This window comes from Oncorhynchus tshawytscha, linkage group LG01 (assembly GCF_018296145.1).
Source record: "Oncorhynchus tshawytscha isolate Ot180627B linkage group LG01, Otsh_v2.0, whole genome shotgun sequence".
NCBI lineage: Eukaryota > Metazoa > Chordata > Actinopteri > Salmoniformes > Salmonidae > Oncorhynchus > Oncorhynchus tshawytscha.
In genome coordinates, this window is record NC_056429.1 from 75,009,378 (window position 1) to 75,036,877 (window position 27,500).

At 42.6% G+C, this 27,500-nt stretch overlaps 1 protein-coding gene and 1 long non-coding RNA gene across 6 annotated transcripts in view; both read right to left on the bottom strand.

Moving 5' to 3' along the window:
• LOC112256733 (slit homolog 1 protein-like) overlaps window positions 1–27,500 on the bottom strand; it is a 188,611-nt gene that overhangs the window by 14,831 nt on the left and 146,280 nt on the right. For all 4 annotated transcript variants that reach the window (XM_042325519.1, XM_042325506.1, XM_042325512.1 and 1 more), the window contains exons 16-25: window positions 26,375–26,519; window positions 25,921–25,995; window positions 25,680–25,823; window positions 24,002–24,145; window positions 23,730–23,896; window positions 14,407–14,539; window positions 8,299–8,367; window positions 8,141–8,212; window positions 7,937–8,008; window positions 391–462 (exon numbers count right to left, since the gene is read on the bottom strand). In XM_042325519.1, the coding sequence (XP_042181453.1) occupies window positions 391–462; window positions 7,937–8,008; window positions 8,141–8,212; window positions 8,299–8,367; window positions 14,407–14,539; window positions 23,730–23,896; window positions 24,002–24,145; window positions 25,680–25,823; window positions 25,921–25,995; window positions 26,375–26,519 (1,093 nt within the window). The remainder of the gene's footprint in view (window positions 1–390; window positions 463–7,936; window positions 8,009–8,140; window positions 8,213–8,298; window positions 8,368–14,406; window positions 14,540–23,729; window positions 23,897–24,001; window positions 24,146–25,679; window positions 25,824–25,920; window positions 25,996–26,374; window positions 26,520–27,500) is intronic.
• On the bottom strand, window positions 3,446–5,393 carry LOC121846900. Of its 2 annotated transcripts, XR_006083895.1 has the most exons (4): window positions 5,320–5,393; window positions 4,839–5,022; window positions 4,569–4,752; window positions 3,446–4,474 (listed from the first exon to the last, which is right to left on the bottom strand). It is a non-coding gene; the product is annotated as an uncharacterized LOC121846900 (long non-coding RNA). The 2 variants fall into 2 exon arrangements; XR_006083893.1 differs by lacking the exon at window positions 5,320–5,393 and having other exon boundaries at window positions 4,839–5,091.

A 27,500-nucleotide genomic window follows, 5' to 3' on the forward strand; every position in this document is an offset into this window, starting at 1 on the left:
CACACACACACACACACACACACACACACACACACACACACACACACACACACACACACACACACACACACACACACACACCTCCCTACAAAGCCCACAGACTGCGAAGAATGTTATGAAACCTACACGGTGTGTGTTTGTTTCGGTAACGTCACAGTGGAGGGGTGTGTAGCATCACCGCAGCTCTGTGGCTGACCAGGGAAGTTCAGCGGATGTAAAGCCCACCAAACAGCTCTAGTGACGGACTACTGTTAGCCACCATCCCCCTGACACACACACTACCAGCCCAGAGGAATATTTGTGTGTGTACTTCTTCGTGTGTGTGAAAGGTGTATGCATGTGTGTCTGTTTGAGTGTATTGGGCATGCTCCGGTGCGTGTGTGTACTCACAGGTGAGACAGAGAGGCCACGTCACTGAAGATGCCGTCAGGAAGCTCTGAGATCTCGTTGCCATGGAGAGACCTTAGAGACGACAGACAGAGTGGGAGGTGATTAGGATTCAACAATGATCAATTAGATCTGCTCACACCGTTCTGTTCAAACAGCCTAAATGTCAGATCACATTTTGATAAAGTCGACTGTGTCGAGATTTGTTCATAAGTTTCTGTAGTCAGACAATGCAGGGTCGTTATGTTAGAATTACAGTTGCAGAGACCCTGAGGTCTACAGGGAAAGAGGAGTGCATGGAGAGAGCTCCCGTGTGAATCAGTTAGCTACACTTCTCTCTCTAATGACTGCAGCTTTACTGTCTGTTTCTCTGCAGCAGGTCTGGGCAGGGGAAAGGTTGGCTCTATGTCTGCTATGTGGGGCTCAGGGCTGGCTGGCAGAGACAGACATAGGGCTGCAGTGGAATCCAGAGTGGCTGGTGTTGGGTTACTGAACTGAGTACTGAGCAGAGTGCCTAGGCTGAGATTACCAGACAGGGTGGTAGGGTTCTGACAGCTAAAGGGGGGCAATGAGGGTCGATGAGGGGGGTCTGTGAGTGAGCGAAGGGGGAGTTAGGACTTCTGAACAGTTCTTAGTGACTGTTGTAGCCGGCTACCACCCGGTACTCACCCTGCACCTGAGAGACTGCTGCCCTATGTACATAGAGTTGAACACTGGTCACTTTAATAATGTTTACATACTGTTTTACCCACTTGATATGTACACTGAGTGCACAAAACATTAAGAATAGCTTCCTAATATTGAGTTGAAGTGGAATTAACAAGTTACATAAATAAGGGATCATAGGTTTCACCTGGATTCATCTGGTCAGTCTATGTCATGGAAAGAGCAGGTGTTCATAATGTTTTGTACACTCAGGATATATAATGTATTCTAGTCATGGCTCATCTTATATAACTTCTATTTTTTATTTTTTTCTGGATTATGTGTGTATTTCTATCTATTTTTATTGTTAGGTATTACTGTTAGAAACAGTGCAGTAATAGCATTTCGCTGCAACTGCGATAACATCTACAAATCTATGTACTCGCCCAATAAACTTTGATTTGATTTTGATTTGCTGCCTGGAGTGGGGGTGGGGTGAGGGGGAGAAGGGGTCTGTCAGAGTCCCAGTGCCAGGGCTGCTTCCTTCCTCGTCCTTCAATGATTGGGTGACAAGCCACTGCGCTAACCGATAGATATCAAATCAAATTTTATTTGTCACATATGCCGAATACAACAGAGAGCGATTTACAGCTTACAGTGAAATGCAAACTTACAAGCCCTTAACCAACAATGCAGTTCTAGAAATAGAGTTAATTAAGAAAATATTTACAAAATAAACTAAAGTAAAAAAATCGAATCAAATCAAAAAGTGACTCAAGAAAATGGCATAACAATAACGAGGCTATATACAGGGGTATGTGCGAGGTAATTTAGTCGAGGTAATTTGTAAAGTGACTATGCATAGATAATAAACAGCGAGTAGCAGCAGTGTAAAAACAAAGCACACACACACACACACACACACACACACACACACACACACAGACACACACACACACACACACACACACACACACACACACACACACACACACACACACACACACACACACACACACACACACACACACACAAGGCTTAATGGCAGTAAACACAGGGCTTTAATGGCAGTAAAATAATATGGCTGTACTATTTTGTCAGGACATTAGCAACAGTCTCAGTCTCTTTGGCTGAAGCCCAGATACCTACTTCTAATACCCTTGGCTACTGCCCAAACTATTACTATACCTTCATGTTCAGTACAGATGTGCTATCTTAATTTGATCACTCTTGTTGAAGCACATTTTCCTGCGCGGCATAAAATACAAATTGTTAGGTAGTCTAGTTTTTAAAAGACTTCTAATGTTTGTCATTTCCACTTTAAAGTGGCAGACTTGATGTATCCCAAAAATGTATCAACCCCTACAAAAGTGTCCATTAATTATAATCCACATAATAATTCACATTTCCTGTTTCTATAGGATTATTTTCCTGTTGTGAGAAACATGGTCAAATGAAGATAGAACATGTCCTGTACTAACCCCTATTTAGCTCTGTACACTCCTTTAATGTATCCACTCTAACCCTCATATGCTATAGCCCCGGCTGACTGAATACCCCTTACCAAGGCAGGGGGTTAGGGGTGAGGGAGAAAGATTTGCAGTGGGCAGTTGGCCAGTAGCACTGTCTCAGAGAGATAGAGAGAGATGAGGGGAGCCAGGGAGTCTCTGATACAGAAACATGATCTTTACTAACACACCGGCACACTGCTCTCCTGGCCTCCCTTTTTCATGTCTCTTCCTTTACCTCAGTTCTGAAATCTCTCTTTCTTTTTCTCTCAATTTCTCCTTCTCACCCCACACTTCTTGGCCACACCCTGGTGCTGTCTTGACACACTCCCTTTACACCTAATACCTAATACCCAACACACGCACACGCACACACGCACACACACACACACACACACACACACACACACACACACACACACACACACACACACACACACACACACACACACACACCTAACACCCAACACCCAACACACGCACACACACACACACACACACCTAATACCCAACACACACACGCCACACACACACACACACACACACACACACACACACACACACACACACACACACACACACACACACACACACACACACACACACACACACACACACACCTAATACCCAGCAGGCCAATTAGCAGCTTATTAATCCTTATCCAAAACCACAATAAACATCATACACAGGCACAGACACACACACATATACGCACACACACACATTCGCGCACACAAACACACACACACACACACGCGCGCACACACACACACACACACACACACACACACACACACACACACACACACACACACACACACACACACACACACACACACACACACACACACACACACACACACACACACACACACACACACACACACACACACACACACACACCCCAAACCACATCCATGCCAGACCCAGACCCTTAGCCTGTTTGAAGCTGTGTGCACTAATGATTCCTAAATGTCTTTACTAGTCTGTAAAGCTGAAGGGGTGTGTGTGTGTGTGTGTGTGTTATAATGAAACTTTTGGCACCTCAGTGTGCTTTCTGTGAAGGGGACACTAAAACCTGCCAACTTTGAACTCTGAACCCCTTTTAGAGTCTTACAGTTAAAACTATTAAACGTCTGGCCTGAGACACTTTCTGTCTCAGCCTCTCTATCCCTCCTCCGTTTCAGAAAAGAAAGAGCCAGGTACCAATTGACATTTTATAGGAGAGATTTGATTGATCAGACCAGCAGTAAAGACATCAAAGTTTTCTGTTTCATTTCTGACTCCTGTTCAACTGAGACAATAGGGTGGTCCTAGACAGAGAGGAGGAGTGTGTGTGTTCATGTGTGTGTGAGGGGGTGTCTGCATACTGACATAGAGTATAAGTTACAAATGAAGCAGACTTATATGGCGCGTGAGTGAAATGTACCAGGAGTCACGGTCATATAGCTTCATTAAGATCAAAGCCAGCGGCTGGGAGCTGAAATACAGTATGAACTAATGATCATTCAGCTGCACCCTGATTCTGCTGGTAAAAACAGGACCAAGGCTTTGTGTTTCCTAATGATCATGGAGGCTGACTCTTATTTTGCAGTAAAAAGCAGCTTTGTGTAGTTCTTTGTTGTAAGCAGTGAAAGACTGCCTGGTAAAACACTTGGAAGTCTGACAAGTCTGCTGCTGAACTGCATTTGCATGATAAGTAACCTTGACTTGAGGCTTGAAGACTTGTGTTAGCTCCCTGATAAGTAACCTTGACTTGAGGCTTGAAGACTTGTGTTAGCTCCCTGATAAGTAACCTTGACTTGAGGCTTGAAGACTTGTGTTAGCTCCCTGATAAGTAACCTTGACTTGAGGCTTGAAGACTTGTGTTAGCTCCCTGATAAGTAACCTTGACTTGAGGCTTGAAGACTTGCATTAGCTCCCTGATAAGTAACCTTGACTTGAGGCTTGAAGACTTGCTCCCTGATTTGACTTGCTCCCTGATAAGACTTGAGGCTTGAAGACTTGATTAGCTCCCTGATAAGTAACCTTGACTTGAGGCTTGAAGACTTGTGTTGGCTCCCTGATAAGTAACCTTGACTTGAGGCTTGAAGACTTGTGTTGGCTCCCTGATAAGTAACCTTGACTTGAGGCTTGAAGACTTGTGTTGGCTCCCTGATAAGTAACCTTGACTTGAGGCTTGAAGACTTGTGTTGGCTCCCTGATAAGTAACCTTGACTTGAGGCTTGAAGACTTGCATTAGCTCCCTGATAAGTAACCTTGACTTGAGGCTTGAAGACTTGCTCCCTGATAAGTAACCTTGACTTGAGGCTTGAAGACTTGCATTAGCTCCCTGATAAGTAACCTTGACTTGAGGCTTGAAGACTTGCATTAGCTCCCTGATAAGTAACCTTGACTTGAGGCTTGAAGACTTGCATTAGCTCCCTGATAAGTAACCTTGACTTGAGGCTTGAAGACTTGTGTTAGCTCCCTGATAAGTAACCTTGACTTGAGGCTTGAAGACTTGTGTTGGCTCCCTGATAAGTAACCTTGACTTGAGGCTTGAAGACTTGTGTTGGCTCCTGATAAGTAACCTTGACTTGAGGCTTGAAGACTTGCATTAGCTCCCTGATAAGTAACCTTGACTTGAGGCTTGAAGACTTGCATTAGCTCCTGATAAGTAACCTTGACTTGAGGCTTGAAGACTTGCATTAGCTCCCTGATAAGTAACCTTGACTTGAGGCTTGAGGACTTGTGTTGAAGACCTTGACTTGAGGCTTGAAGCTCCCTGATAAGTAACCTTGACTTGAGGCTTGAAGACTTGTGTTAGCTCCCTGATAAGTAACCTTGACTTGAGGCTTGAAGACTTGCATTAGCTCTCCTGATAAGTAACCTTGACTTGAGGCTTGAAGACTTGCATTAGCTCCCCTGACTTGAGGCTTGAAGACTAGCTCCCTGACCTTGACTTGAGGCTTGAAGACTTGCATTAGCTCCCTGATAAGTAACCTTGACTTGAGGCTTGAAGACTTGCATTAGCTCCCTGATAAGTAACCTTGACTTGAGGCTTGAAGACTTGCATTAGCTCCCTGATAAGTAACCTTGACTTGAGGCTTGAAGACTTGTGTTAGCTCCCTGATAAGTAACCTTGACTTGAGGCTTGAAGACTTGTGTTGGCTCCCTGATAAGTAACCTTGACTTGAGGCTTGAAGACTTGCGTTAGCTTTAGCTAAAAGGGCTAACAGGGCTAAGTCTCGTGTTGTAAATACGATTCAAGCTCACACACTCCATTGCATACAGCCCATAATACGAACCTCTCCATCTGTCTCTGGCTGACACTCTCTCTCTCTCTCTCTCTCTCTCTCTCTCTCTCTCTCTCTCATTGAGCCGTTGTACACAGCAGATGGCTTTTTAGTTTCCCCAAATTGATAGAGAGGAACAGTGACAACTTGGCCTAGGCTTCACTGTTTCCCCTATCTCCATTTCTCTCTCTCACCCCACATCTCTCTCTCCCTCCCTCACTTCTCTCCCTCTATCCATCGGGCCAGACATATTTTGGCTAGGTCTCTCCTTTGTCTCTCTCTCCCATAACGTTGCTGTTTCAATTACAGTTGGAGTAAAGGAGTGACTGTATCGTTGGCAGCAGAGCAGACTTGCATCATCCCTCAGTCCATTCCATGTACAGTCACTTAGGCAAAATGTTTGCAGACGCGCTGATCCAAAGTTTACTACCATTAGTGAAACATCATGTATTAGTAATTAGAGGTCGACCGATTAATCGTAATGGCCGATTAATTAGGGCCGATTTAAAGTTTTCATAACAATCGGAAATCGGTATTTTTGTATGCTGATTTGGCCAATTTTTTTTTTTTTTTACACCTTTATTTATCCTTTATTTAACTAGGCAAGTCAGTTAAGTACACATTCTTATTTACACTGACAGACTAGGAACGGTGGGTTAACTGCCTTGTTCAGGGGCAGAATGACAGATTTTTACCTTGTCAGCTTGGGGGATTCACTCTTGCAACCTTACAGTTAACTAGTCCAACACTCTAACCACCTGCCTCTCATTGCACTCCACAAGGAGCCTGCCTGTTACGCGAATGCAGTAAGAAGCCAAGGTAAGTTGCTAGCTAGCATTAAACTTATCTTATAAAAAACAATCAATCAATCATAATCACTAGTTATAACTACACATGGTTGATGATATTACTAGTTTATCTAGCATGTCCTGCGTTGCACTAAATCGATGCGGTGCTTATTCGCGAAAAAGGACTGTCGTTGCTCCAATGTGTACCTAACCATAAACATCAATGCCTTTCTTAAAATCAATTCTCAAGTATATATTTTTAAACCTGCATGTTTAGTTAATATTGCCTGCTAACCTGGCTCGTTGCAAACTCTGTGAAGACTATTTCTTCCTAACAAAGACAGCCAACTTCGCCAAACGGGGGATGATTTAACAAAAGCGGATTTGCGAAAAAAAGCACAATCGTTGCACGACTGTACCTAACCATAAACATCAATGCCTTTCTTAAAATCAATACGCAGAAGTATATATTTTTAAACCTGCATATTTTGCTAAAAGAAATGCAGGTTAGCAGGCAATATTAACCAGGTGAAATTGTGTCACTTCTCTTGCGTTCATTGCACACAGTCAGTGTATATGCAGAACGGAACGGTTCCGTATTTCACTGAAAGAATAAACGTCTTGTTTTCGAGGTGATAGTTTCCGGATTCGACCATATTAATGACCCAAAGCTCGTATTTCTGTGTGTTGTTATGTTATAATTAAGTCTATGATTTGATAGAGCAGTCTGACTGAGCGGTGGTAGGCACCAGGAGGCTCGTAAGCATTCATTCAAACAGCACATTCGTGCGTTTGCCAGCGGCTCGTCGCTGAGCTTCAAGCATTGAGCTGTTTATGACTTCAAGCCTATCAACTCCAGAGATTAGGCTGGTGTAACCGATGGCTAGCTATTGTCACGTCGTCATGAGGAGACCAAGGCGCAGCGTGATAAGAATACATTATTCTTTTAATTAAACGAAGAACACTTAACAAACTAACGTGAAGCTATGATAAACCGAGTGCTGACATGCAACTACACATAGACAATAACCCACAAAAACCAAAATGGAACATTATTTTACAAACAAGTTGAACGTTTTTTTGCAGCCTGATCACCAAAACCTCCTCCACCGTCTTTCACTACCGTGTAGAAAGTACAGGACAAGACTTGAATATGGATGTTTGTAGGATAAGAGGTGTTAGGGCTGGACTGGACTGGGCTGGACTGGGCTGGGTGGTGTGTGTCTTCTGAGATGCCCTAGCTGGGCATCTAGATGCCCCCCCCACAGGCATGCACACATAGACACACGTACAAAAACACATAGGAGAAGGAGAAGGAGAAGGTGCTCACAGTAGTCGAAGGGAACGTAGTCCACCAAAGGCCAGACTGGGGATGCAGCGCAGAGAGTTGTAACTCAGGATCCTGGAATGGAAAGAAACAGAGATTATACCGTGTCATCAATCCCTCATGTTAAAACAGATCCTGGAAAAGCAGAGAGTTGTGATTGTGTGTTCAGTGCTCTCATAGTGGACAGGTGGACTGATCAGTGCTTACAGTGTGGTGAGCTGACTCATGTTGGAGAATGAAGAGTTGGTTAGAGAGTTGATCTTGTTGTTACTCAGGTCTCTGGAAGAGACAGAACACACTGTTAAATTACACACTGACAAATAACACCAGGTAAATATAAAGGCTGGTCAGGAAGACACACTCACACTAACTGGAGGTATTTGAAGGTAGACAGTTCCTTTGGCACCACACTGAACTGGTTCCCGTCTAGATACCTGTGCAGAGACAGACAGACATTCAGCATTTAATACTTGTGTGAAATGGCAGCATTCAGAGCTCAGCCTTTCTAAAGCCACAGAGAGAGAAAGGTCAGACCACTAACCCTAACAACCCCCTTTCAGATAGTAGCACTGTCCCACCACTCCTCCACCCACACCCCTCTCTACCTATCTCCTCCACCCACACCCCTCTCTACCTATCTCCTCCACCCTGCCTCCACCCACACCCCTCTCTACCTATCTCCTCCACCCACACCCCTCTCTACCTATCTCCTCCACCCACACCCCTCTCTACCTATCTCCTCTACCCTGCCTCCACCCACACCCCTCTCTACCTATCTCCTCCAGCCTGCCTCCACCCACACCCCTCTCTACCTATCTCCTCCACCCTCCCCTGCCTCCATCCAGACCCCTCTCTACCTATCTCCTCCACCCTGCCTCCACCCACACCCCTCTCTACCTATCTCCTCCACCCTGCCTCCACCCACACCCCTCTACACCTATCTCCTCCACCCTGCCTTCACTCACACCCCTCTACACCTATCTCCTCCACCCTCCCCTCCCCTGCCCTCCACCCACACCCCTCTACACCTATCTCCTCCACCCTGCCTCCACCCACACATCCCTAAACCTATCTCCTCCACCATCCCCTGCCTCCACCCACACCCCTCTACACCTATCTCTTCCACCCTGCCTCCACCCACACCCCTCTCTACCTATCTCCTCCACCCTGCCTCCACCCACACCCCTCTCTACCTATCTCCTCCACCCACACCCCTCTCTACCTATCTCCTCCACCCTGCCTCCACCCACACCCCTCTCTACCTATCTCCTCCACCCTCCCCTGCCTCCATCCACACCCCTCTCTACCTATCTCCTCCACCCTGCCTCCACCCACACCCCTCTCTACCTATCTCCTCCACCCTGCCTCCACCCACACCCCTCTCTACCTATCTCCTCCACCCACACCCCTCTCTACCTATCTCCTTCACCCTGCCTCCACCCACACCCCTCTCTACCTATCTCCTCCACCCTGCCTCCACCCACACCCTTCTCTACCTATCTCCTCCACCCTGCCTCCACCCTCACCCCTCTCTACCAATCTCCTCCACCCTGCCTCCACCCACACACCTCTCTACCTATCTCCTCCACCCTGCCTCCACCCACACCCCTCTCTACCTATCTCCTCCACCCTGCCTCCACCCACACCCCTCTCTACCTATCTCCTCCACCACTCCTCCACCCACACCCCTCTCTACCTATCTCCTCCACCCTGCCTCCACCCACACCCTTCTCTACCTATCTCTTCCACCCTGCCTCCACCCTCACCCCTCTCTACCTATCTCCTCCACCCTGCCTCCACCCACACACCTCTCTACCTATCTCCTCCACCCTGCCTCCACCCACACCCCTCTCTACCTATCTCCTCCACCCTGCCTCCACCCACACCCCTCTCTACCTATCTCCTCCACCCTGCCTCCACCCACACCCCTCTCTACCTATCTCCTCCACCCTGCCTCCACCCACACACCTCTCTACATCTCCTCCACCCTGCCTCTACCCACACCCCTCTCTACCTATCTCCTCCACCCTGCTCTCCTTCCACACCCCTCTAACTATCTCCTTTCCTCTGCCTCCACCCACACCCCTCTCTACCTATCTCCTCCACCCTGCCTCCACCCACACCCCTCTCTACCTATCTCCTCCACCCTGCCTCCACCCACACCCCTCTATACCTATCTCCTCCACCGTCCCCTGCCTCCACCCACACCCCTCTCTACCTATCTCCTCTACCCTCCCCTCCCCTGCCTCCACCCACACCCCTCTACACCTATCTCCTCCACCCTGCCTTCACTCACACCCCTCTACACCTATCTCCTCCACCCTCCCCTGCCCTCCACCCACACCCCTCTACACCTATCTCCTCCACCCTGCCTCCACCCACACATCCCTAAACCTATCTCCTCCACCATCCCCTGCCTCCACCCACACCCCTCTACACCTATCTCTTCCACCCTACCTCCACCCACACCCCTCTATACCTATCTCTTCCACCCTCCCCTGCCTCCACCCACACCCCTCTATGCCTATCTCCTCCACCCTGCTTCTACCCACACATCCCTATACCTATCTCCTCAACCCTCCCCTGCCTCCACCCACACCCCTCTATACCTATCTCCTCCACCCACACCCCTCTCTACCTATCTCCCCCTCACCACTCCTCCACCCTCACCCCACTCTACCTATCTTCTCCACCCTCCCCTGCTTCCACACACACCCTTCTCTAACTATCTTCCTCTCCCTCTGCTGTCAAAGGGAAAAGAGTGTAACTACCATGGACACACTCCCACCCCCCACATAAATCTCTACTGGAACATTGAGGTCTTCTGCTATTGTTCTATGAGGCCCCCACGAAGGTGAAGGTGATGGGGTAATGACAGTGTGTGTGAGTGTTGAGAGGTGGGGGCATGGAGTAATAATGGTGGAGCGTTAGATGGTTAAAGACTGTGTGTGTGTGTGTGTGTGTGTGTGTGTGTGTGTGTGTGTGTGTGTGTGTGTGTGTAAGGGTTACAGTAGTTTCATTAATGACAGTGTTGGAGCAGCACACTCTCAGATGAAAGCATGGGACACCTGGTCACACCTGCTACGACAATGACAATGTGTGTGTGTGTATGTGTGTGTGTGTGTGTACCCCGTGGAGAAGTGGAGGAAAGTTCAGACCCATCCCAACAAAACTTTCTCATTAAAATTTTCTCTTGCTGCTGGGGACCACTCATAGAGAGAGTGACATCAGTGTTAGGCCTGGGGCCGCTGGGAGCGGACAGGAATGTCTGAGAGAACAACTACAACATGTTCCTCTCTTTCTGTCTATCTCTCTCTTTCTGTCCATCTCTCTCTCTTTCTGTCCATCTCTCTCTTTCTGTCTCTCTCTCTCTTTCTGTCCATCTCTCTCTTTCTGCCTATCTCTCTCTTTCTGTCTATCTCTCTCTTTCTGTCTATCTCTCTCTTTCTGTCCATCTCTCTCTTTCTGTCTGTCTCTCTCTTTCTGTCCATCTCTCTCTTTCTGTCCATCTCTCTCTTTCTGCCTATCTCTCTCTTTCTGTCCATCTCTCTCTTTCTGTCTATCTCTCTCTTTCTGTCTATCTCTCTCTTTCTGCCTGTCTCTATCTTTCTGTCCATCTCTCTCTTTCTGTCTATCTCTCTCTTTCTGTCCATCTCTCTCTTTCTGCCTATCTCTCTCTTTCTGTCCATCTCTCTCTTTCTGTCTATCTCTCTCTTTCTGTCTATCTCTCTCTTTCTGTCTATCTCTCTCTTTCTGTCTATCTCTCTCTTTCTGTCCATCTCTCTCTTTCTGTCCATCTCTCTCTCTTTCTGTCCATCTCTCTCTCTTTCTGTCCATCTCTCTCTTTCTGTCTATCTCTCTCTTTCTGTCTCTCTCTCTCTTTCTGTCTATCTCTTTTTCTGTCCATCTCTCTCTTTCTGTCCATCTCTCTTTTTCTGTCCATCTCTCTCTCTTTCTGTCCATCTCTCTCTTTCTGTCCATCTCTCTCTTTCTGTCCATCTCTCTCTTTCTGCCTATCTCTCTCTTTCTGCCTCTCTCTCTTTTCTGTCTATCTCTCTCTTTCTGTCTATCTCTCTCTTTCTGTCTATCTCTCTCTTTCTGCCTATCTCTCTCTTTCTGCCTGTCTCTCTCTTTCTGCCTGTCTCTCTCTTTCTGTCTATCTCTCTCTTTCTGCCTATCTCTCTCTTTCTGCCTATCTCTCTCTTTCTGTCTATCTCTCTCTTTCTGCCTATCTCTCTCTTTCTGCCTATCTCTCTCTTTCTGCCTGTCTCTCTCTTTCTGCCTATCTCTCTCTTTCTGCCTATCTCTCTCTTTCTGCCTGTCTCTCTCTTTCTGCCTGTCTCTCTCTTTCTGCCTATCTCTCTCTTTCTGCCTATCTCTCTCTTTCTGCCTGTCTCTCTCTTTCTGCCTATCTCTCTCTTTCTGCCTATCTCTCTCTTTCTGCCTGTCTCTCTCTTTCTGCCTGTCTCTCTCTTTCTGTCTATCTCTCTCTTTCTGCCAATCTCTCTCTTTCTGCCTATCTCTCTCTTTCTGCCTGTCTCTCTCTTTCTGCCTGTCTCTCTCTTTCTGCCTGTCTCTCTCTTTCTGCCTATCTCTCTCTTTCTGCCTATCTCTCTCTTTCTGCCTGTCTCTCTCTTTCTGCCTATCTCTCTCTTTCTGCCTATCTCTCTCTTTCTGCCTGTCTCTCTCTTTCTGCCTATCTCTCTCTTTCTGCCTATCTCTCTCTTTCTGCCTATCTCTCTCTTTCTGCCTGTCTCTCTCTTTCTCTCCTGTCTCTCTCTTTCTGCCTATCTCTCTCTTTCTGCCTATCTCTCTCTTTCTGCCTGTCTCTCTCTTTCTGCCTGTCTCTCTCTTTCTGTCTATCTCTCTCTTTCTGTCTATCTCTCTCTTTCTGTCTATCTCTCTCTTTCTGTCCATCTCTCTCTTTCTGTCTATCTCTCTCTTTCTGTCTATCTCTCTCTTTCTGTCTATCTCTCTCTTTCTGTCTATCTCTCTCTTTCTGTCTGTCTCTCTCTTTCTGTCTATCTCTCTCTTTCTGTCTATCTCTCTCTTTCTGTCCATCTCTCTCTTTCTGCCTATCTCTCTCTTTCTGTCCATCTCTCTCTTTCTGTCTATCTCTCTCTTTCTGTCTATCTCTCTCTTTCTGTCTATCTCTCTCTTTCTGTCTATCTCTCTCTTTCTGTCTATCTCTCTCTTTCTGTCTATCTCTCTCTTTCTGTCTATCTCTCTCTTTCTGTCCATCTCTCTCTTTCTGTCTATCTCTCTCTTTCTGTCCATCTCTCTCTTTCTGTCTATCTCTCTCTTTCTGTCTATCTCTCTCTTTCTGTCTATCTCTCTCTTTCTGTCTATATCTCTCTCTTTCTGTCTATCTCTCTCTTTCTGTCTATCTCTCTCTTTCTGTCTATCTCTCTCTTTTCTGTCCATCTCTCTCTCTTTCTGTCCATCTCTCTCTCTTTCTGTCTATCTCTCTCTTTCTGTCTATCTCTCTCTTTCTGTCTATCTCTCTCTTTCTGCCTGTCTCTCTCTTTCTGTCCATCTCTCTCTTTCTGTCCATCTCTCTCTCTTTCTGTCCATCTCTCTCTTTCTGTCTATCTCTCTCTTTCTGTCCATCTCTCTCTTTCTGCCTATCTCTCTCTTTCTGTCCATCTCTCTCTTTCTGTCTATCTCTCTCTTTCTGTCTATCTCTCTCTTTCTGTCTATCTCTCTCTTTCTGTCTATATCTCTCTCTTTCTGTCTATCTCTCTCTCTTTCTGTCTATCTCTCTCTTTCTGTCCATCTCTCTCTTTCTGTCTATCTCTCTCTTTCTGTCTATCTCTCTCTTTCTGTCTATCTCTCTCTTTCTGTCTATCTCTCTCTTTCTGTCTATCTCTCTCTTTCTGTCTATCTCTCTCTTTCTGTCTATCTCTCTCTTTCTGTCTATCTCTCTCTTTCTGTCCATCTCTCTCTCTTTCTGTCTATCTCTCTCTTTCTGTCTATCTCTCTCTTTCTGTCCATCTCTCTCTTTCTGTCCATCTCTCTCTTTCTGTCCATCTCTCTCTTTCTGTCCATCTCTCTCTTTCTGTCCATCTCTCTCTTTCTGTCCATCTCTCTCTCTTTCTGTCCATCTCTCTCTTTCTGTCCATCTCTCTCTTTCTGTCCATCTCTCTCTTTCTGTCTATCTCTCTCTTTCTGTCTATCTCTCTCTTTCTGTCTATCTCTCTCTTTCTGTCTGTCTCTCTCTTTCTGTCTATCTCTCTCTTTCTGCCTATCTCTATCTTTCTGTCTATCTCTCTCTTTCTGCCTGTCTCTCTCTTTCTGTCCATCTCTCTCTTTCTGTCTATCTCTATCTTTCTGTCTATCTCTCTCTTTCTGCCTGTCTCTATCTTTCTGTCTTGACTACAATGGTACAATCTGCTCATGTCCATAAAGTTAAACCTGATTTCATCACAAACATTTTATAATTGAAATGTTTGATGTTCTGCGGAGGAACTCACAGCTCGGTGACGTTTCTGGGGATGCCTTTGGGCAATGTACGGAGGTGTTTGTTACTGCAGCGTACCACGGTCTCCAGACAAGTACACTCACTGGGACACTGAGGCCTGGGCACACAGCTTGTCTCCTCCACACCTGGGGAGGGCGGGAGGGAGGGAGGGAGAGAGAGAGAGAGAGAGAGAGAGAGAGAGAGAGGGGGGAGAAGGCGGCAGTGAGGGAGGGGATTTTGATTATTCAAATGGCTTTGAGTCACACACTTAAACACAGAGAGACACAATTATCGCTAACAATTTAGCAAAGTCTAAGAACAAAACAGATTGGGTGAGGAACACAGCTAGAGAGATATGAGTGGGAAAGGGGCAGAGAGAAGGAGGGAGATAGAGAAAGAGATAAGGAGAGACATATACCATATACCATATACCATACACCATATACCAAAGATAAAGAGAGGGACAGCGGCGTGTGGAAGAGAGATATGCGGGGGAGGGGGAGGTAAAGAGGGGGAGAGGGAGTGAGAGACAGAGTGAGAGACAGAGTGAGAGACAGAGTGAGAGACAGATACCTTTCACCAAAAGAGACAAGAAAAGGGCAACCAGTGAAGAACAAACACCATTGTAAATACAACCCATATTTATGCTTATTTATTTTCCCTTGTGTACATTAACCATTTGTACATTGTTTCAACACAGTATATATACATAATATGACATTTGTAATTTCTTTATTATTTTGAAACTTCTGTATGTTAAATGTTTACTATTCATTTGTATTGTTTATTTCACTTTTGTATATTATCTACCTCACTTGCTTACATATGTTAACATATGTTTACCATGCTAATAAAGCCCCTTGAATTGAATAAAGAGGGGCAGGAGCGAAGGGGGGTTGAGAGATGGACCCAGACGAAGTGAAAGAAGGGAAAGCTGCATTTAAAGGAGAGAAAGAGAACACAAGATAATTACAGACTGAGGAGTGAGAGATGAGAAGGAGAACATGTGGAGAGGAGAGCATCCACTAGTCAGACTAATGTGATATCGAAGAGAGAGGAAAAGAGATGACAGATAGAGAGACTAGAGGAAAGGAGATTATACATAGACTAGAGGAATATAGATGATAGATAGACTAGAGGAATAGAGATGATAGATAGACTAGAGGAATAGAGATGATAGATAGACTAGAGGAATAGAGATGATACATAGACTAGAGGAATAGAGATGATAGATAGACTAGAGGAATAGAGATGATAGATAGACTAGAGGAATAGATATGATAGACTAGAGGAATAGAGATGATAGAGAGACTAGAGGAATAGAGATTATACATAGACTAGAGGAATAGAGATGATACATAGACTAGAGGAATAGAGATGATACATAGACTAGAGGAATAGAGATGATAGATAGACTAGAGGAATAGAGATGATACATAGACTAGAGGAATAGAGATTATACATAGACTAGAGGAATAGAGATGATACATAGACTAGAGGAATAGAGATGATACATAGACTAGAGGAATAGAGATTATACATAGACTAGAGGAATAGAGATGATACATAGACTAGAGGAATAGAGATGATAGATAGACTAGAGGAATAGAGATGATACATAGACTAGAGGAATAGAGATGATAGATAGAATAGAGGAATAGATATGATAGATAGAGAGAATAGAGGAAAATAGATGATACATAGAGAGAGGAATAGAGATGATACCTAGACTAGAGGAATAGAGATGATAGATAGACTAGAGGAATAGAGATGATAGATAGAATAGAGGAATAGATATGATAGATTGAGAGAATAGAGGAAAATAGATGATACATAGAGAGAGGAATAGAGATGATAGATAGACTAGAGGAATAGAGATGATAGATAGACTAGAGGAATAGATATGATAGACTAGAGGAATAGAGATGATAGATAGACTAGAGGAATAGAGATGATAGATAGACTAGAGGAATAGAGATGATAGATAGACTAGAGGAATAGAGATGATAGATAGACTAGAGGAATAGAGATGATAGATAGAATAGAGGAATAGAGATGATAGATAGACTAGAGGAATAGAGATGATAGATAGAATAGAGGAATAGAGATGATACATAGACTAGAGGAATAGAGATGATAGATAGAATAGAGGAATAGATATGATAGATAGAGAGAATAGAGGAAAATAGATGATACATAGAGAGAGGAATAGAGATGATACCTAGACTAGAGGAATAGAGATGATAGATAGAATAGAGGAATAGAGATGATACATAGACTAGAGGAATAGAGATTATACATAGACTAGAGGAATAGAGATGATAGACTAGAGGAATAGAGATGATAGATAGAATAGATGAATATATATGATAGATAGAATAGAGGAATAGATATAGATAGATAGAAATAGAGGAAAATAGATGATACATAGAGAGAGGAATAGAGATGATAGATAGACTAGAGGAATAGAGATGATAGATAGACTAGAGGAATAGATATGATAGACTAGAGGAATAGAGATGATAGATAGACTAGAGGAATAGAGATGATAGATAGACTAGAGGAATAGAGATGATAGATAGACTAGAGGAATAGATATGATAGACTAGAGGAATAGAGATGATAGATAGAATAGATGAATATATATGATAGATAGAATAGAGGAATAGATATGATAGATAGAATAGAGGAATAGAGATGATAGACTAGAGGAATAGAGATGATACATAGACTAGTGGAATAGAGATGATAGATAGAATAGAGGAATAGATATGGTAGATAGAGAGAATAGAGGAAAATAGATGATACATAGAGAGAGGAATAGAGATGATACATAGACTAGAGGAATAGAGATGATAGATAGAATAGAAGAATAGATATGATGGATAGAATAGAGGAATAGATATGATAGATGGAATAGAGGAATAGAGATGATAGATAGAATAGAGGAATAGAGATGATACATAGACTAGATGAATAGAGATGATAGATAGACTAGAGGAATAGATATGATAGATAGACTAGAGGAATAGAGATGATACATAGACTAGAGGAATAGAGATGATAGATAGACTAGAGGAATAGAGATGATACATAGACTAGAGGAATAGAGATGATACATAGACTAGAGGAATAGAGATGATAGATAGACCAGAGGAATAGAGATGATAGATAGACTAGAGGAATAGAGATGATAGATAGAATAGAGGAATAGATATGATAAATAGAGAGAATAGAGGAAAATAGATGATACATAGACTAGAGGAATAGAGATGATAGATAGACTAGATGAATAGAGATGATAGATAGACTAGAGGAATAGAGATGATACATAGACTAGAGGAATAGAGATGATAGATAGACCAGAGGAATAGAGATGATAGATAGACTAGAGGAATAGAGATGATAGATAGACTAGAGGAATAGAGATGATACATAGACTAGAGGAATAGAGATGATAGATAGACTAGAGGAATAGAGATGATAGATAGACTAGAGGAATAGAGATGATAGATAGACTAGAGGAATAGAGATGATAGATAGACTAGAGGAATAGAGATGATACATAGACTAGAGGAATAGAGATGATACATAGACTAGAGGAATAGAGATGATAGATAGACTAGAGGAATAGAGATGATAGATAGACTAGATGAATAGAGATGATAGATAGACTAGAGGAATAGAGATGATACATAGACTAGAGGAATAGAGATGATAGATAGACCAGAGGAATAGAGATGATAGATAGACTAGAGGAATAGAGATGATAGATATACTAGAGGAATAGAGATGATAGATAGACTAGAGGAATAGAGATGATAGATAGACTAGAGGAATAGAGATGATAGATAGAATAGAGGAATAGAGATGATAGATAGACTAGAGGAATAGAGATGATAGATAGACTAGAGGAATAGATATGATAGATAGACTAGAGGAATAGAGATGATAGATAGACTAGAGGAATAGAGATGATAGATAGACCAGAGGAATAGATATGATAGATAGACTAGAGGAATAGAGATGATAGACTAGAGGAATAGAGATGATAGATAGACTAGAGGAATAGAGATGATAGATAGACTAGAGGAATAGAGATGATAGATATACTAGAGGAATAGAGATGATATAGATAGATGATACTAATAGAGATGAATAGAGATGATAGATATAGATAGACTAGAGGAATAGAGATGATAGATAGACTAGAGGAATAGAGATGATAGATAGACTAGAGGAATAGAGATGATAGATAGACTAGAGGAATAGAGATGATAGATAGACTAGAGGAATAGAGATGATAGATAGACTAGAGGAATAGAGATGATAGATAGACTAGAGGAATAGAGATGATAGATAGACTAGATAATAGAGATGATAGATAGACTAGAAATAGAGATGATAGATAGAGAGGAATAGAGATGATAGATAGACTAGAAATAGAGATGATAGATAGACTAGAGGAATAGAGATGATAGATAGACTAGAGGAATAGAGATGATAGATAGACTAGAGGAATAGAGATGATAGATAGACTAGAGGAATAGAGATGATAGATAGACTAGAGGAATAGAGATGATAGATAGACTAGAGGAATAGAGATGATAGATAGACTAGAATAGAGATGATAGATAGACTAGAGGAATAGAGATGATAGATAGACTAGAGGAATAGAGATGATAGATAGACTAGAGGAATAGAGATGATAGATAGACTAGAGGAATAGATGATGATAGATAGACTGAGAGGAATAATAGAGATGATAGATAGAATAGAGGAATAGAGATGATAGATAGACTAGAGGAATAGAGATGATAGATAGACTAGAGGAATAGAGATGATAGATAGACTAGAGGAATAGAGATGATAGATAGACTAGAGGAATAGAGATGATAGATAGACTAGAGGAATAGAGATGATAGATAGACTAGAGGAATAGAGATGATAGATAGACTAGAGGAATAGAGATGATAGATAGACTAGAGGAATAGAGATGATAGATAGACTAGAGGAATAGAGATGATAGATAGACTAGAGGAATAGAGGATAATAGAGATGATATGATAGACTAGAGGAATAGAGATGATAGATAGACTAGAGGAATAGAGATGATAGATAGACTAGAATAGAGATGAGATAGACTAGAGGAATAGAGATGATAGATAGACTAGAGGAATAGATGATAGATAGACTAGAGGAATAGAGATGATAGATAGACTAGAGGAATAGAGATGATAGATAGACTAGAGGAATAGAGATGATAGATAGATAGAAATAGAGGAATAGATATGATAGAGATGATAATAGACTAGAGGAATAGAGATGATAGATAGAATAGAGGAATAGAGATGATACATAGACTAGATGAATAGAGATGATAGATAGATAGACTAGAAGAATAGATATGATGATAGATAGATGATAGATGGAATAGAAATAGAGATGATAGATAGAATAGAGGAATAGAGATGATAGATAGACTAGAGGAATAGAGATGATAGATAGACTAGAGGAATAGAGATGATAGATAGAATAGAGGAATAGATATGATAGATAGACTAGAGGAATAGAGATGATAGATAGACTAGAGGAATAGAGATGATACATAGACTAGAGGAATAGAGATGATAGATAGACTAGAGGAATAGAGATGATAGATAGACTAGAAGAATAGAGATGATAGATAGATAGAGGAATAGATATGATAGATAGATGAGACATAGACTAGAGAATAGAGATGATAGATAGATAGAATAGAGATGATGGATAGAATAGAGGAATGATATAGATAGACTAGAGGAATAGAGATGATAGATAGACTAGAGGAATAGATATGATAGATAGACTAGAGGAATAGAGATGATACATAGACTAGAGGAATAGAGATGATAGATAGACTAGAGGAATAGAGATGATAGATAGACTAGAGGAATAGAGATGATACATAGACTAGAGGAATAGGAATAGAGATGATAGATAGACCAGAGGAATAGAGATGATAGATAGACTAGAGGAATAGAGATGATAGATAGACTAGAGGAATAGATATGATAGATAGATAGACTAGAGGAAAATAGATGATAGATAGACTAGAGGAATAGAGATGATAGATAGACTAGATAATAGAGATGATAGATAGACTAGATGAATAGAGATGATATAGACTAGAGGAATAGAGATGATAGATAGACTAGAGGAATAGAGATGATAGATAGACTAGAGGAATAGAGATGATAGATAGACTAGAGGAATAGAGATGATAGATAGACTAGAGGAATAGAGATGATGATAGATAGACTAGAGGAATAGAGATGATAGAATAGACTAGAGGAATAGAGATGATAGATAGACATAGACTAGAGGAATAGAGATGATAGATAGACTAGAGGAATAGAGATGATAGATAGACTAGAGGAATAGAGATGATAGATAGACTAGAGGAATAGAGATGATAGATAGACTATAGGAATAGAGATAGACTAGAGGAATAGAGATGATAGATAGACTAGAGGAATAGATATGATAGATAGACTAGAGGAATAGAGATGATAGATAGACTAGAGGAATAGAGATGATACATAGACTAGAGGAATAGAGATGATAGATAGACTAGAAATAGAGATGATAGATAGACTAGAGATAGAATAGAGAATAGAGATGATAGATAGACTAGAGGAATAGAGATGATAGATAGACTAGAGGAATAGAGATGATAGATAGACTAGAGGAATAGAGATTATAGATAGACTAGAGGAATAGAGATGATAGATAGACTAGAGGAATAGAGATGATAGATAGACTAGAGGAATAGAGATGATAGATAGAGAGAGGAATAGAGATGATAGATAGACTAGAGGAATAGAGATGATAGATAGACAGAGGAATAGAGATGATAGATAGACTAGAGGAATAGAGATGATAGATAGACTAGAGGAATAGAGATGATAGATAGAGAGAGGAATAGAGATGATAGATAGACTAGAGGAATAGAGATTATACATAGACTAGAGGAATAGAGATGATAGATAGACTAGAGGAATAGATATGATAGACTAGAGAATAGAGATAGATAGACTAGAAATAGAGATGATAGATAGACTAGAGGAATAGAGATGATAGATAGACCAGAGGAATAGAGATGATAGATAGACTAGAGGAATAGAGATGATAGATAGACTAGATGAATAGAGATGATAGATAGACTAGAGGAATAGAGATGATACATAGACTAGAGGAATAGAGATGATAGATAGACTAGAGGAATAGAGATGATACATAGACTAGAGGAATAGAGATGATAGATAGACCAGAGGAATAGAGATGATAGATAGACTAGAGGAATAGAGATGATAGATATACTAGAGGAATAGAGATGATAGATAGACTAGAGGAATAGAGATGATAGATAGACTAGAGGAATAGAGATGATAGATAGAATAGAGGAATAGAGATGATAGATAGAATAGAGGAATAGATATGATAGATAGAGAGAATAGAGGAAAATAGATGATACATAGACTAGAGGAATAGAGATGATAGACTAGAGGAATAGAGATGATAGATAGAATAGAGGAATAGAGATGATAGATAGAATAGAGGAATAGAGATGATAGATAGAATAGAGGAATAGAGATGATAGATAGAATAGAGGAATAGAGATGATAGATAGAATAGAGGAATAGAGATGATAGATAGAATAGAGGAATAGATATGATACATAGAGAGAGTAGAGGAAAAGAGATGATAGATAGAGAGAAGAGTCCCCTAAGCAAGCTGGTCCTGGGGCTCTGTTCACAAACACAAACACACCCCACAGAGCCCCAGGACAGCAGCACAATTAAACTCAACCAAATCATGAGAAAAGAAAAAGATAATTACTTGACACATTGGAAAGAATTAACAAAAAAACAGAGCAAACTAGAATGCTATTTGGCCCTAAACAGAGAGTCCACAGTGGCAGAATACCTGACCACTGTGACTGACCCAAACGTAAGGAAAGCTATGACTATGTACAGACTCAGTGAGCAAAGCCTTGCCATTGAGAAAGGCCGTCGTAGGCAGACCTGCTCTCAAGAGAAGACAGGCTATGTGCACACTGCCCACATATTGAGGTGGAAACTGAGCTGCACTTCCTAACCTCCTGCCAAATGTATGACCATATTAAAGACACGTATTTCCCTCAGATTACACAGAATTCGAAAAAACAAACTCGATTTTGATAAACTCCCATATCTACTGGGTGAAATACCACAGTGTGCCATTACAGCAGCAAGATTTGTGACATGTTGCCTCAAGAAAAGTCAACCAGTGAAGAACAAACACCATTGTAAATATAACCCATATTTATGCTTATTTATTTTCACTATTGTACTTTAACCATTTGTACATCGTTGCAACACTGTATATATACATAAAATGACATTTGTAATGTCTTTATTGTTTTGGAACTTCTGTATGTTAAATGTTTACTGTTAATTTTAATTGTTTATTTCACTTTTGTATATTATCTACCTCACTTGCTTTGGCAATGTTAACACATGTTTCCCATGCTAATAAAGCCCCTTGAATTGAATTGAGAACAGAGGAAAGCTGCTGAGACAAAGACAGAGCATTCATTCTCAGCAGCAAGAAGATTCACTGGTCAATACAGCCAACAGCTCAATACCACCACTCAGCCAGCATCGATCAGAGGCCTAGGTACTGCTGAGTGTGTGTGTATTTGTGTGTGTTTGTCAGGTGCATCGATCAGAGGCCTAGGTACTGCTGAGTGTGTGTGTGTTTGTGTGTGTTTGTCAGGTGCATCGATCAGAAGCCTAGGTACTGCTGAGTGTGTGTGTGTTTGTCAGGTGCATTGATCAGAAGCCTAGGTGCTGCTGAGTGTGAAATCAGTTGGTAAACAAAAGAACAAAATATTTTTACAAGGACAGTCGATTACCTGGAATCCCATTCAACCACTTTTTGACTTTGAAAGAAAGAGGAGTGAGATGTTGGTGCGGAACGTATTATCAGTCCAGTCCCGGCTAGTTCATTTACCTCCCACACATTGGGGAACATCAACAGGTAATTACCTTTATCTTAAAGGGACAGTACATGGCAACAAAACAACAAAAAACTTGTGTGCTGGAGTGTGTGTGTGTGTGTGCGTGTGTGTGCGTGTGTGTGTGTGTGTGTGTGTGTGTGTGTGTGTGTGTGTGTGTGTGTGTGAGTGTGTGTGTGTGTGTGAGTGTGTGTGTGTGTGTGTGTGTGTGTGAGAGTGTGTGTGTGTGTGTGTGTGTGTGTGTGTGTGTGTGTGTGTGAGTGTGTGTGTGTGTGTGTGTGTTGACCTTAACTCACCCTCTTCACAGCGGAAGTCAGGCACTGCCACGTCCTGTAGTGGGATCTCCTTGAGGAAGGCGGGGCGCTGGCATCGAGGGTTGCCCGTGACGATCTTCCTGCTTCTCAGCCAATCACCAAGCCAGGCCAGACGACAGTCACAGTTGAAGGAGTTAGCAAGGAGGTTACTGATGGAGAGATCGAGGGAGAGAGTCAGTACCAGACTTAATAATTACACCAATTATGCTTTAATGCGCCGTGTGTGTATGTGTATGTGTGCATGTGTGTCTTACAGTGTAGACAGTGTTTGCAGGGTGTCGAAGGCTCCAGGGGTGATGGTAGTTAGTTGGTTGTCATAGAGAGACAGCAGGCGAACGTTGTACAAGCCAGTGAAGCTGTTGTTATGGATACAGCTGATCTTGTTGTTCCTCAACATTCTGGAATAGAGAGAACCACTTAATTGTCATATACCATTGTGATGTGAATAGATATGAAGTGTATTGAAATACGGTGATATAAATAAATATCAAACATTAGGATAAAGACTTTCCCATACAGTCACTTTCCCATACAGTCACTTTCCCCATACAGTCACTTTCCCATACAGTCACTTTCCCCATACAGTCACTTTCCCCATACAGTCACTTTCCCCATACAGTCACTTTCTCATACAGTCACTTTCCCATACAGTCACTTTCCCATACAGTCACTTTCCCCATACAGTCACTTTCCCATACAGTCACTTTCCCCATACAATCACTTTCCCCATACAGTCACTTTCCCCATACAGTCACTTTCCCCATACAGTCACTTTCCCCATACAGTCACTTTCCCCATACAATCACTTTCCCCATACAGTCACTTTCCCAGACAGTCACTTTCCCCATAAAGTCACTTTCCCCATACAGTCACTTTCTCCATACAGTCACTTTCCCCATACAGTCACTTTCCCATACAGTCACTTTCCCCATACAGTCACTTTCCCCATACAGTCACTTTCCCATACAGTCACTTTCCCATACAGTCACTTTCCCCATACAGTCACTTTCCCCATACAGTCACTTTCCCCATACAGTCACTTTCCCATACAGTCACTTTCCCCATACAGTCACTTTCCCCATACAGTCACTTTCCCATACAGTCACTTTCTCATACAGTCACTTTCCCCATACAGTCACTTTCTCATACAGTCACTTTCCCATACAGTCACTTTCCCCATACAGTCACTTTCCCCATACAGTCACTTTCCCCATACAGTCACTTTCCCCATACAGTCACTTTCCCCATACAGTCACTTTCCCCATACAGTCACTTTCCCCATACAGTCACTTTCTCATACAGTCACTTTCCCCATACAGTCACTTTCCCATACAGTCACTTTCCCATACAGTCACTTTCCCATACAGTCACTTTCTCATACAGTCACTTTCCCCATACAGTCACTTTCCCCATACAGTCACTTTCCCATACAGTCACTTTCCCCATACAGTCACTTTCCCATACAGTCACTTTCCCCATACAGTCACTTTCCCCATACAGTCACTTTCCCATACAGTCACTTTCCCATACAGTCACTTTCCCCATACAGTCACTTTCCCCATACAGTCACTTTCCCCATACAGTCACTTTCCCCATGCCTACATGTACAAATTACCTCGACTAACATTGACTCGGTACCGGTACACCCTGTATATAGCCTCGTTATTGTTATTTTATTGTGTTACTTTCTTTAATAAATGTTTTTACTTTAGTTTATTTAGTAAGTATTTTCGTAACTCTATTTTCTTAAAACAGCATTGTTGGTTAAGGGCTTGTAAGTAAGTATTTCCTGGTAAGGTCTTGTGTTGTGTTGTATTTGATTTGATGTGTGTGTGCATGTGCTCATGTTTGCATCGTGTCACTGGGAGTGTGTGTGTGTGTGTGTGTGTGTGTGTGTGTGTGTGTGTGTGTGTGTGTGTGTGTGTGACTCACAGCATGCGTAGTCCCTCCAGTCCCTTGAACATTCCACTGCGGACAGAGTCCAGCTGATTGGCGGTGAGGTGGAGCTCATTGACTGACCCCGCCCCCTCGAACACCCCATCTTCGATCTCTGTGATCTTATTGTTGCTAAGGTTACTGGGAATAAATCAATTAAAGCGATTAAAAATAAGTTCAGTGAACTTCTTTGATTAAGTAAATAAGTTACCATAGCACATCATAAACTACAACTGACATCTTTTTGAGCTGAGAGAGGGTCTTGAAGACTCCTACAGCCTCCAGTGTGCTGATATCATTGTTGTTCAGACGACTGGGAAGAGAGAGAGGAGAAAACAGAACATGGTTAGAAAGAAACAGAAACACAGCGACGAATCCTGAAGAGGTTTCAAACATTTGCAGAGATAAACCATTGACATAAATGTGTGATTAATGTGGTCCAGATGTCTTGCAGTTAAGTGTCAGGGAGGCAGGTGTGTGTGTGTGTGTGTGTGTGTGTGTGTGTGTGTGTGTGTGTGTGTGTGTGTGTGTGTGTGTGTGTGTGTGTGTGTGTGTGTGTGTGTGTGTGTGTGTGTGTGTGTGTGTGTGTGTGGGGTGTGTGTGTGTCTGTGTGTGTGTGTGTGTGTGTGTGTGTCTGTGTGTGTGTGTGTGTGTGTGTGGGTGTGTGTGTATGTCTGTGTGTGTGTTCTTACAGTTCAGTGGTAGAGGAAGGGATGTGTTCTGGTATCTTATTGAGGCGTAGGTTGGAGCAGTCCACCACGTTGGACTCACAGCGACATTTAGGAGGACAGACTGGATCACTGTTACACTCATTATTCAAACGGACGTCCTCTGTGCCTGAAGACACATAACACACACAACTTGGAAAAAAACTCTGTACCTGACAGACAAAAAACACCCGCACAAAACCACCTTTTACCAAACTTGTACCTGAAACCCAAAATGCACACGTCCAACTGGTATAAAAAGCTCACACACACACAACACATTGAGACGTGCTTACAACTCTCTGTGACACACTGGCCTACGCCTATTCTGGCCTTAGAAAATCACTCTATAGGGTCACATCTAGGACGATGAACCTAAACACCTGAGGGCTAAGACACACCAATAGCGTTTGCTGGCAGAGAGCACTTAGAACCTCTGAACAGAGTGCCGGCCGTAATTTGCAATCCGAGTGCGCACCGATTTTACATGTAGAATCAGGTGAAAATGTCAGCAGTAGACGTCAGGGGGTGGTCCTTAAAAGACAGTGTGCTGAACGATGTACACCAGATACACATTCGGTGCAATATGTGCGAGCCTTTAAAGATCAGCTCTCGCCTGGCCTACCACGACCCAAAAGGTTGACACGTACTACCAGATGAGAGATGGGTAGTGGGAGGGAGAGAGCAGAGAGGAGTGAAAGAGTGATGGAGAGAGAGAGAGAGAGGGAGAGAGAGAGAGAGAGAGAGAGAGTGCGAGAGAGAGAGAGAGAGAGAGAGAGAGAGAGAGAGAGAGAGAGAGAGAGAGTGCGAGATAGGCCAAGAGGGAGAGAGCGGAAGGAAGAGATGAGTACTATTTTAGAAATGTGACCTAGTGGTGTGAAAAGAACAGCAGGTCCTTAAAATGCAGACCAGAGGGAGATGGAGATATTAGGAGAGTTGGAGAGAAGGAGATGGAGAGAGGTGGGGAGAGGCAAGAGAGAGGGATGAGATGTCAGAGAGGATTTGGGCAGTCTAGCAGAGAGGACCCTAGAGTACAGGCCAGTGAGGAAGTGAAGTGTTTAAAGGAGAGGGAGAGAGATGGAGAAAGAGAGTGAGAGTGGGATGAGAGAGA